Source organism: Lutra lutra, chromosome 2 (assembly GCF_902655055.1).
Source record: "Lutra lutra chromosome 2, mLutLut1.2, whole genome shotgun sequence".
Lineage (NCBI taxonomy): Eukaryota > Metazoa > Chordata > Mammalia > Carnivora > Mustelidae > Lutra > Lutra lutra.
The window spans coordinates 127,419,178-127,432,133 of NC_062279.1; the positions used below are offsets into that span (position 1 = coordinate 127,419,178).

A 12,956-nucleotide genomic window follows, 5' to 3' on the forward strand; every position below is an offset into this window, starting at 1 on the left:
AGGTGAACTTGGTCCTGGCTGGGTTTCTTGCTGGTCTTCTGGGGGAGGGGCCTGTTGTAGTGATTCTCAAGCATCTTTGCCCAGGGCCGGGCTGAGTAATCCGCTTGGGTTCGCATTCGGGAGATTTTGTTCTCTGAGCACTTTCCGGGAGCTTTTGTTCCCTGAGCGCTTTCCGTAGAGTTCCGGAGGGCGGGAATGAAGATGGCGGCCTCCTGGTCTCCGGCCCGGAGGAGCCGAGAGCCCGGGGCCCCACTCCTCAGTGCGCCCCCAGAGAACAGCGCCCAATGACTCCCGCCACCCTGGCCTCCGGCCGCGCTCCGAGCTGACCGAGCCTGCGACCGGTTCAAGGTAACCCCGAGCTGAGAGTCACTCCTCGGCTCTGTCTCTGTAGCCAGCTTCCCCGTTCTAATACCTGTGAGCTCTGCGACACTCAGACACCCCCGATCCTTCTGGGACCCTGCAGGACCTGAGGCCACGCTGACCCCGCATGGGCTTCACCCCTGTTAAGCCTCTGGAGCTATGTCCCTCAGCGGAACAGACTTTTAAAAGTCCCGATTTTGTGCTCCGTTGCTCCGCCGCTCGCTGGGAGCCAACCCCGCCCCCCGCGGTCTATCTTCCCGTCGCTTTGGATTCACTTCTCCGCCAGTCCTACCTTGCAGAAAGTGGTTGATTTTCTGTTTCTAGAGTTGCTGTTCTTCTTCTCTTCAATCTCCCGTTGGATTTGTAGGTGTTTGCAATCTTTAGATAAGCTATCTAGCTGATCTCCCGCTACCTGAAGTAGTCTCAGCCTGCTACTTCTCCGCCATCTTGACTCCTCCCCCCAAGAAGTTTTTTATTTTTAAAGATGAATGGGGGTGCTTGGGTGTTTTAATAGATTCAGCTTCCAGCTTTTGATATTGGCTCAGGTCATGATCTCATGTTGTGAGATCGAGCCCTGCATTAGGCTCAGACTCAGCACCAAGTCTACTTAAGACTCTCTCTCTCTTCCTCTGCCTCTCACCTGGTGCATGCATGCACCCTGTCTCTCTCTCTAAAATTAAATGAATAAAGCTTTAAAATAAATAAGTAAAAGAGGAGTGACTTATTAAAGTATAATGAACCGAATATATTAAATATACAAACTACTGCACACACTGGAAAATCTAACTTTCAGTTTAAATCCATACAATTTATGTATCATTATTCTAAATATATCATGTACTTCCCTAAGAAACACTATACAAAAAAACCTTAAGGCAATTCATAAAACTTCCTTTGATCCATGGGAAGCCTAAATGATTATTATATAGTGATAGCACAAATGAATTTTAACTATCACTTATAGCACAGTTTCTACAGAAAATCAAGTTTGAAATTCTAACTTAAAATTTAAGAAAAAAATATCAAATTCTGGCAGCTTTATTTTTCTAATATTAGAAAAGTTTCATAAAGTATGTTCATTTAACACAAGTCCTGGCCATTTGCCTAGTGTGAGGAAGAAAGGAATTTCATTGTGATTTTATCCTGAAAAATAGACTAAAAAGCATGAACTGTTTGTATTTCACAAGCTGATCATGACTTTTTCATCTCAACTCTCACTGTACATGGCATACAGAGCTCACATGATGTTGGGAAATTAGTAGGCAGGAATAAAGTAAAGGAAGGGTATAATTGCTTCATTCATTCCACAAATATTTATTGAGCATCTATTAATAAGAATTGACACCTGGGAAACACAGCTGAACAAAAAGGCCAAATAAAGTTTATGAAGGATTTCTGTTGCTAGCAGCAATCACTAAAGTTAGTGAGAAGAGATCTCAGCCAGTGCTCCTAGGTTTCACATAACCTTTAATAATGGTTTCCTCCTACTTCTATGTCTACAAACAGAAAAAAAAGTAAAAATACTATAAAAAGAAAAACACAATTAAAAAAATTCCTCTTGACAGTTTTTCAATTTTTTTCATTATTTTCTTTTTTTTCAAATTTTTTCACTTTTTCCAGTATTTTTTCAGAAACCAGTATAACATTTCTGGGGTGAAGAACTGAAGAATGCACTATATATGGCCAAGGATATGGACCATAATGCTAGATAGCAGATTAATCTCTTTCTCATATTCTCATATCACCTCTTTTCTCATTACTGCAAAATATGCAGTGGAAGGCAAGGGGATTGGTATTTTGAGACAGCAATGTGTTCTGAAGAGACAGCGAACTTCAGAACACTCTTAGGCAGTAACAATGTATTACTACCAAAAATAAGAGCTTGGAATCAAGATTTGATTGTATGACTATAATAGCATCTGTAAAAGAAGAATATGTACCTTTAGAGAATTCAAGGAGCTGTACACTATTAAATAAGAGAAGACTTGACCTTACTTGGTATGTTACCTTGAGGCTTTAATTAATTAATCACAATGTATAAGTGCATCTAAAGGTCTACATACAATCACTGCTTTATCTAGTAAAACCATCTTTCATAAGTCAGCCATGTACAGTAGGTATGATATAAAACCGTGCCAAGAGATCTTCTCAGGCTTTAAAATCACTCTTTTGTTTGAATCCTCCTTTTAGACATATTCTATAAGACATTAAGCAGAAGAAAAAGAACCTAAGAATCTGAACAAAATTTAGAGGCTCCTGTTTTACAATTCTCTATCATCTAAATGATAACAGTTCTTAGTTAAGCATAACTAACAAAATAACCTAAGAAAAACAATAACATGATTAACATAGTGGATGGATAATTTTAAGACCCCCTGGAAGCAGTCTGGTCTTTGTAAATAAAAATTGAGCAGCAGGCTAAATGTTGAGAATACACTAAAGAAAGTATAAGTACAGTCAAGTCAACAAGATAAACCATTACTTTTTAAACAACTTCTTTCTTAATACCTTAAAAACAATTCTATTTTGAGAGAGGGCACATGAGTGGGGTGGGAGTGGTAGTGGTGGAGTAGAGGGAGAGGAAGAGAGAGAATCCCAAGCAGGCTCCAGGCTCAGCACCGAGCAATGGAGGGCTCTATCTCACACCACTGAAATCGTGACGTGAGCCAAAATCAAAAGTCGGACACTTAAGCAACGAACTACCCAGGCGCCGCAAAACAATGTTTTGGTTACAAGATTCACTGATGTCAAGATCAAAACACATCCTTATTAATTCAGTAGGCTGCTATCACTAACATAGGAGCTACTGTTTTTCTTTTAATATTGTGTAACTCAGAGTCCACCAATAAACATATCTCATTGTTCAAAAAAATTTTAACAGAATATTTAAAAAAGAACATACACCCAAGGAAAGAAGTATTAAAAACAATGCTGTATATTGTTTACTGTTTTGATTTAGTTTTTGCTTGCCATAATTTATGAGAATTGCACGTTAAAGCTTACTATGAAATGTATCCTAAGAAAAGATTTCATTTCAAAACGTCAAATGAATTCTCATTTTAGAACTCAGATATTTTAACATCATACATAATACCTAACCTCCAATTCAGAAAAAAAGGCAATTTCTATGGCCAAAGAACTACTTTTATTAAGCAAAAACAAGCATTTCCCTATACAAATCCCAGTTGTAAGTAAATTTCAAAGTGCTATAGGCAACTTCACATGAGAATAATCCTAAGTAGAATTTATGTACATAAACATATTTACAACCAAATCTAAACCTTGTTTTTTAGACCTTAACTAATTTACATACCTGCACCGATGAACATTTGGAAAAATTTTCCATTTGATATCGTCTAAGAACTTCATTTAGTCGGTGATCTGAAACAAAGGGAAAAAAAAAAAAACACTCCGTAGCTCACTGGCTAATGCTCAATATTTAAAAACTACAAACAAGATAGTTATTATCTGACATATCCAATGCAAAACTGCTAGTCTTCACTGCTTCTCAAAATGAATCATCAATTTCAACACATGTTTTTTTAATTTAAGGGCCCTTCTATACACATAGGTCAACTACCTACTGCTAGTGGCAAAAGAATAGCTGCAAAGAACTAATTATTCTGATTTCTTACATTTTAATTCTCAATTCTTCCTGGTTTACTCTTCAGGCTAGCAGAAGTAAAAAAATGCTCCATTTTTTTTTCCCCAAATTCCTGCTACTGGAAGTGAAAAGAACTGAAAAGATAAGCTAATAGTCATATTTTTCCAATAGTGAAAATTGGCTAAAATTCTGTTCCAGAACAAACAAAAACAGAAGAGAAACAGCAGGACAAAGATTCTGAATTATACAGGAGTAAGAGATAATAAAAATGAAGGACTGGAATAAAGTCAAGTGCTCTCAGTAAGCACAAGGTGCTTAATATTTCTATTCACATCAAGAAAGCATAGAACACAGTGAATGTAGAAAAATTATTTCAAGATCACATGGATTGTTTAAAACTGAAAATTTGCTAGCAATAGAGTAAACCTCAACTTTCAAAAGGACTGAAAGCCAAAGAGGGCATGTTACCTGACAGTAGCGCAATTAAGCTAGAATAAAAAACCAAAAAGGGAAAATTTTAATACATTTTGAAGTTCAAAAATTACTTTTTAATAACCCATGGGTCACAGGAGGAATTACAAAACAAATTTGGATGTATTTTGAGTTGACTGATAGTGAAAATGTAATACCTGAAAACTTGCTAAAAAAAGTTTATAGCTTTAATTGCTTATATTAGAAAAGAAGGTTTATAGTCAATGAAATATAGGTCCATCCCAAAAAGTTAGAAGAAAAGCAAATTAAACCCAAAGATCAAGTGAAGGAAATAATAAAGTCCACCCCCAAAGAAATTCAAAATAAACATACAAAAAAGATCAACAAATACAATCATCTCAAAAGTTACAGTAAAAGCATCTGATGATATTTAAGATATATTCAAGATAAAGCCTCAGGAATGTAAGAACAGAAGTTAATTTCCTTGATATAATAACTGATTTCTACAGAAATGCACACCAGACATCATACTAACGATGAGAACGTTGAAAACTTTCCCCGGAAATTGGGAATGACAAATTGGGAAGGACGAATTCTCTTGCCATTTAATCACACTCTACTGGAGGTCTAAGTTTATGCAATAAGGCAAGTAAGAAATAAAAGGTATAAAGACTGAAAAGAAAAAAAAAAATTATCCACTATCCACAGTTAATCATGTATAGGTATAGGTAAATCCCAGAGAAGACAAAGATAAATTCTTAGAATAATGACCTTCAGCATGGTTGTTGGAGATAAGGCCAATATACAAAAACTAATTATATTACTATATATTTGCAACAAAGTTACAATAAAAGATGTCATTTACAATACCATACTAAAAAAACAATGTCTAGTAATAAATCTAAAGGATTTAAACAAAAGAGCAAGACCTTGTACAGAAAACTATGAAACAATAAGGAGAGAAATTAAAGACTAAATAAGTGGACAGAGAAACTCATGGTTTATAGGAGTTAGTATTGTGAAGATAGCAGTTCTCCCCCAGGTGATCTACAAATAGCCTAAATGCAATCTCAGTTAACATTCCAAAAGATGATATTGCAAAAATTTAAAAGGTGATTCTAAAATATAGGTGTAAACATGACAAGAAAAGCTAAGGGATTCTTACAAAAGTAGAATGGGGGAGGACTTGCTTTACCAGATATCAAGGTTTATCACAAAGTTACAGTCATTTAGAAAGTGTGATAGCTGTATAAAAATAAACAAATTTAACCAATGGAAGAGAATAAAGAATACAAAGATAAATTCACATTCACTTAGAACACCTGAATTATTCACTTAAAACAACTGAATTATGATTGAAGGGGCACTGCAAAGCAGTGTGAAGTAAAGAATAATCTTTTTATATTCCACGTATCAGTAAGATCATATGATAATTGTCTTTCTCTGATTGACTAACACGTGGAATTAGAGAAACAAGGCAGAGGATCTTGGGGGAAGAGAGCAAAAAACGAAACAAGACAAAAGAGAGGGAAACAAACCATAAGAGACACTCTATCTCAGGACACCAAACTGAGGGTTGCTGGAGTGGAGGTGGGTGGGAGGAATGGCACGTTGGGTGATGGACATTGGGAAGGGTATGTGCTATGGTGAGCGCTGTGAATTGTGCAAAACTGATGAATCACAGACCTGTATCCCTGAAACAAATAATGTATGTTAATTTTAAAAATGAAAAAAAAAATCTTTTTAAAATTGGTTCCGGGTCAACTGGATATCCTCATAAAAAATAAAACATTATCCATAAAAATCAATTCTAGGTGAAATGAAAATCTAATTGTGAATGCCAAAACAAATTCTAGACAAGTATAGAATATTTTTATATATCTTAGGGTAGGGAAAGATTTTTTAATCAGAACACAAAAACACTAACCACAGTGAAAAAAACCATGACATACTGAACCACATTAAAATTAAGAACTTCTGTTCAACAAAGAGACTTAACAAGACACAAACATGGAGAATGTATTCCAACACATGTAACAGAAAAGGGCTTGTATCTAGAATATACAAAAAGCTATCAATTAAAAGGCAGATAAGCCTATAGATTGTGGTAAGACATGAATGGGCACCTTCAATGAAGATTACCCAGGGAGCTAATAAACATAGAAAAGCTGCTCAACTTCATTAGACATCAGGAAAATACAAATTAAAATTACAATAAAGAGCTAAAATTATAGAACATGTTGGTGACAATGTAAAATAATGAAAACTCTCAACTGCTGGTGAGAACATAAATTAGTGCAACTTTAAAATTACGCATATAGGGGCGCCTGGATGGCTCAGTGGGTTGGGCCGCTGCCTTCGGCTCGGGTCATGATCTCAGAGTCCTGGGATCGAGCCCCGCATCGGGCTCTCTGCTCAGCGGGGAGCCTGCTTCCTCCTCTCTCTCTCTGCCTGCCTCTCTGCCTGCTTGTGATCTCTCTCTGTCAAATAAATAAATAAATAAAATCTTTAAAATTACGCATATACATAATTCCTAAAAATATTCCTTCCCCGCTCATGCTCCTTCTCTCAAATAAATAAAATCTAAAAAAAAAAAAAAAAGTCAATTGTGGATTACTGAAGGAAACACATTCAATCCTCAGAGGTTGACTTTAATAAGGAGAAAATTTTACTCTAACTTAAGTCTCCTATTTCTTTCATTCATTCATCCAAAATATTTAAATCTAAATCTTTCCTTATCCTGAGATCATAAAGACACCCTCTTAAATTTTTTTCTGAAAGTTTAAATATAATTTATTTCTTCAATCAACCTGCAGATGATATTTCTATATATGTGGAAAGGTATCTTTATTATTTCTTCCTTCCTATTTGGATAGCCAATTATCCTAGCACCATTTGCTAAATACCTTTTCCCCACTGATTTGTATTTCTGTTCTTTCAGATAACAAGTTTCATGTATATATCTTTTCCGTGTTAATTTATTGCACTGATCTATGTATATATCAATCTGACAATCTAATATTGATTTAATAATCAAATTTTTAAGTCTTAACAACCAGCCAGTAAAATTTCCCACCTTGATATTCTTTAAAACTCTCTTGGCTATTCTTAGTTCTTCCACTAGATTTTTATTTTTTTATTTTTGAGAGAGTGAGAGTGAGCTAGTGGGGGTAAGGAGAAGAGGTAGAGGGAGAGAATCTTATGCAGGCTTCACACCTAGTACAAAGCCCGACGTGAGGCTTGATCTCACAGTCCCGAGATCATGACCTAAGCTGAAATCACAAGTTGAATGCCTAACCAACTGAACTACCCAGACACCCCTCTTCGACTAGATTTTAGAGTCATGTTGTCAAAACTAAGTTTGAGAATGCATAAGTCTAACCATTAATCAAGAACTGACATATTTAATATATTGAGTATTCTAATCCACAAATTTGATATGTTAATGATTTCTCCATTAACCTAGGTCTTTATTGTATTCAATAATTTCTTTTTAAAGATTTTATTTATTTATTTATTTGACAGGAAGAAATCACAATTAGGCAGAGAGGTAGGCAGAGAGAGGGGAAGCAGGCTCCCCACTGAGCAGAGAGCCTGATGTGGGACTCGATCCCAGCACTCGATCCCAGGACCCTGGGATCATGACCTGAGCCAAAGGCAGAGGCTTAACCCACTGAGCCACCCAGGCGCCCCTTTTATGTAGGATTTTTAGTTTGTATATACACAAGTGAAACAGGCCTATAATTTTTTTTTTTCTTACAAGTCTCTTTGTTGGATAGAAGTTAAGAATACAGACACTGGAACTAGACAGTCTCAGTTCAAATCTCAGCTCAGTCAGTCTTTAGTGAGCTTGTGGTGGTACTTACCCAAAGCAATGAGTTTTTTAATCTATGGCTATTGAACAGTTGGGTGTGATAACTATTAAGGAAAATTAAACAACTGGTCAAGGGATGAAGTATTACTGAGTGTGTGCTACATAAAAAAGCAGTATAATCATATCAAGATTACTGACAAAAGAGGGGCACCTTGGTGGCTCAGTCAGTTAAGCGACTGCCTTCAGCTCAGGTCATGATCCCAGGGTCCTGGGACCAAGCCCTGCATCCGGCTCTCTGCTCAGTGGATCCCCTCTGTGATCTCTTTCACTTTCACTCTCTCTCAAATAAATAAATAAAATCTTAAAAAAAAAAAAAAAAGGATTACTGGCAAAAGAGCAGATGAACTAATGGGCAACGGTTACAGTAAAGAAAGTAGTAAAAACAGGAGTGCCTGGGTGGCTCAGTTGGTTGAGTTGGTTTCGATTCAGGTCATGACCTCAGGGTTGTCCAACAGAGCCCCATGTCAGGCTCTGTGCTCAGTGGGGTTATCTGCTTGAGAATCTCTCCCTCTGCCCCTCCCCCCAAATTGTGCACACACTCTCCCCCACAACCCCCCAATGAATAAATAAATCTTTTAAAAAAGAGGAAGTAGTGAATATAAGCTGGGAAAGAATTAAGGAAATAGAGGAAAATGAAGAGTTCAAAGAATATAAGTCTTTTTTTTTAATTATTTTTATTAACATATAATGTATTATTTGCCCCAGGATTACAGGTCTGTGAATCATCAGGCTCATACATTTCACAGCACTCACCATAGCACATACCCTCCCCAATGTCCATAACCCAATCAGAATAGAAGTCTTGATGAAGCCAAAGAACAGTTACAGTGGGAGCAAGAAACTTGTGTTTAAGATTTCAAAAGCAGGGTAACTTGAATAGATTCCTGCTTATGTCCAACATGAAGTAATAAGGACCACCTTCCCATTCAATACAACCAAAAGCAAATAAATGAAATAATGGTTTGCAAGATACTAGACAATAGACAGTGATAATGAGAGATGCAAAACAAATGAGGTAAACCCTATGACTGCTCCACCTTAATGACTGGAGAGTCTAGGCCATGGCACAAAGAAGGAAAACGCAGGCCTCAGAGATCAGAAGCTTCTCTGTGTTAAGGAAGTGGAGACCAAGTGAACAAGAATTGGCAAGACAAAGTATGAAAGAGAAAGTTACAGAGAGAGAGAACTCTGGATATATGAAATCTGTGGTGGGTCTCTGTTTATAACAGTACACAAGAACAATAATAAAACCCCTCAAAAACAAAAACAACAGTACACAACGGACTACTGACTAGCTCTTTATCTATTAAAGAAATTAAATTTCTAGTTTAAAATCTTCCCACAAAGAAAACTCCAAGTCCAATTGACTTTACTGGTAAATTCTACCAAACATTTAAGAAAGAAATAATGTCAATTCTACATAAACTTTCCCAGAAAATTGAAGAAAACAAAATATTTTTCAACAAAATCTACAAGGCAAGCATTGCCCAATGCCAAAACCAGGCAAAGAGATTAGAAGGGGAAAAAAGGACTTATGAACAGAGAAAATGAAAATTTTAAATAAACTTTTAAAAAATCAAATCTAACAATATATAAAAAGGGTAATACATGAATAAGAGAAGTTTATCCCAAAAAGAGAGGTAAGGCAGGCTTAAAATATGAAAATTAATCAATGTAAGACACCCTATTAACAAACTAAAAATGGGAAAAAAAATCTGATCCTCTCAATAAATGCAAAAAAAGCATTTGAAAAAAAAATCAACATCTATTCTGATAAATTCTCGGAAAACTAGGCATAGAAAGGAATATTCTCAACCTTTTAAAAACATCTATAAAAAATCTACAGTTAGTATCATACTTAATTTTGAAAGATAGATGTTTGTACCCTAAGATTAAGAAAAAGACAAGGATGTCCACTCCAACCACTCATGTTCAACACTGTACTGGAAGTTCTAGCCAGTACAATAACCAAAAAATGAAATGAAAGACATCTAAATTGGAAAGGAGGAAGGAGGAACTAAAACTGTTAAGAGATTAAAAGATTGTCTATGCAGAAAATTTAATGAACTCTAAAAACAACCTATTAGAATAAGTGAGTTTAAAAAGGTTGCAGGGTATAATATACCAAAAAAAGAGATATAGTTCTATATATTAGCAATGATAAATCAGATGCCAAAGTAAAAGAATAATACTATTTACAACAGTATCAAAAACAGAATACATAGGGATCAATCTGATAAAAGATGTGCAAAACCTATATATGAAAAACTACAAAATACCGCTGAGAGAAATAAAAGAATAGATACATCAATGGAGAGAATATACCTTTTCATTGATAAGAGGACTCAATATCATTTGATATTAATTCTATACATATTGATCAACAGATTCAAAGCAATGCCTCTCAAAATCTCAACATCTAGTTGAAGAAATTGACAAGCTGATTCTAAAATTCATATGGAAGTGTAAAGCACATAGGACAGTCAAAATAACTGAAAAAGAACACATTTGAAAGGCTAACATCATCTGATTCTATGACTTACTACAAAGCTGCAATAATCAAAACACTAGAATACTGGTGCGCAAACAGATAAACAAATCAATGGAACAGAATAGAGTCCAGAAATGGATGAACACAAATAAGGCCAAATGATCTTATTTAAATATTTTATTTATTTGACAGAGAGAGAGAGAGAGAGAGAGCGCGAGTGAGCATGCAAGCACAAGCAGGGGTAGGCTCCCTGCTAAGTAGGGAGCCTGATGAGGGGCTTGATCCCAACACCCTGAGATCATGACCTGAGCTGAAGCCAGACACTTAATGGACTGAGCCGCCCAAGGGTCCCAAGGACAAACGATTTTTGCAAAGGTGCAATGGTAATCGATGGGAGAAAGGATAATCTTTTCAATTGCATTCATATGCAAAAAAGTGAGCTTTGACCCTTATCTTGCACCTTATACAAAATCTAAGTGGATCATAAATCTAAATGTAAAACCCCAAATTACGATATTTCTAGAATAAAATATAGAAAATCTTTGCAGCCGTTGATTAAGCAAAGATTTCTTAGATATGACATCCATAAAAGAACAAATTGAGAACCTCATCAAAATTAAAAACTTTTGGGCACCTGGGTGGCTCAGTTGGTTAAGCAACTGCCTTCAGCTCAGGTCATGATCCTGGACTCCTGGGATCGAGTCCCGCATTGGGCTCCCTGCTCAGCAAGGAGTCTGCTTCTCCTTCTGACCTTCTTCCCTCCCCTCTCATGCTGTCTCTCTGTCAAATAAATAAATACAATCTTTTAAAAAAAAATTAAAAACTTTTGCTCTGTGAAGAACACTTCACGGAGAATGAAAAGAAAAAATAAGTTCATCTACACTTCCCAAATCCCCACTACAAGAATGACTTTTTCATTCCTTAGCTTGATAAATAAGTATTTCTTTGAACAGGTCTTCAAGGACTATCAGATTTCCCTTCTCAGATGGAGGTGGGAGAATGGTGTCCTGAAAATGTGTTAGGAGTTTACTAGAAGCATGGTCAGGTTTGGAATTGCCTGTAGTTACTTGTAAAGCTAATGCTTTATCACAGGGGTTGCCAGTTGAGAAACACCAAATCCAAATGGAACAAATGAAAAGAGGCAATTAAGATCAAGAAGTCAGTATAGAGAAGGTTAAAATAGGTGGGAGAACATAAAGCCATCTATATTTACCGCAGTTGGTGTCAAGGTGTTTTGCCTACTAGGGTAACCCACTCAACTGTAACTGGCACACTGGGTTCAGTTAAAAGGAAAAAATGGCTGGCTCATTCCTCCAAAACTCAGTTTGAGTGACTCAGGTACCCTCCCCACCCCAACCAAACTCATCACCGAACTGTTGTCTCCCACCACGCAAGATGGTGGCCAGCCAGTTTTCCTTACAAGGTGGCAGATATTCCCACTTCAAACTTGAGAAATAATGCTAATGTTATAGTATCATTATAGTGCATCAATAATTTTAGATAACATATATAGTGTACTTAATATGTACTAGAAACCATGCTTTATTTATATCATCTCATTTAATCCTTACAACGCCATAAGGGTTATTGTGCTATTCTTTCCATTTTACAAACAAGAAAACTGAGGCACAGAGGAGCTAAGTAACTTGCGGAAGGTCAAAGACCTGAAAAGAGATAAAGCCAGGATACGAACCTCGACAGACTGAATTGAGAAGCTGAGTTCTTAACCACTGGTTTCTAAAGCTTCCAAAATGGCACTTAGCACTTTTTTCCCACCTTCCCTGCTGTTTAAAGCAAAAACCTCAGTTGCCCTCTACCTTATTCTCTCAAATTCCCTAATCTCCAATCTCACGGTACTACCTTAGTTCACTTCTTACCAGTATGCCAAATCATCTTAATTGCGCTCTGCTACAATGCATATTCCTCGTAACAGCCATACCAGGCTTTCCAAATCACAATTTGATTACGCTACTCTCAAGTGAATCCCTTTCAGTGGTTCCGATAACCTGTACAATGGTCCAAACTCCACATACAGCAGACAAGGCCCTTCACTATCTAGCCCCATTCATCCCTTTCAGCTCCACCTGGTATTTGCTATATAAACCACATTCCATATAAGTCAACGTTCTCGCAAGTCTTTACCAAACATATTCGTAATACCCTCAACGCTGAATATACTATTCTATTTGGGATAT

The 12,956-nt window shown here is 36.5% G+C and overlaps 1 protein-coding gene across 4 annotated transcripts in view; it reads right to left on the reverse strand.

The window, feature by feature from the left end:
* Positions 1 to 12,956, reverse strand: part of SCLT1 (sodium channel and clathrin linker 1) — a 190,491-nt gene that overhangs the window by 176,557 nt on the left and 978 nt on the right. For 3 of the 4 annotated variants that reach the window (XR_007125225.1, XM_047718435.1, XM_047718433.1), the window contains exon 2: positions 3,674 to 3,741. Coding sequence is in view for 3 of the 4 variants with exons in the window: in XM_047718435.1 (XP_047574391.1) it covers positions 3,674 to 3,741 (68 nt within the window). In the remaining variant the exon portion in view is untranslated. Of the gene's footprint in view, positions 1 to 2,423; positions 2,558 to 3,673; positions 3,742 to 12,956 lie in introns of all 4 variants that reach the window. The other variant, XM_047718434.1, reaches the window with a different exon arrangement.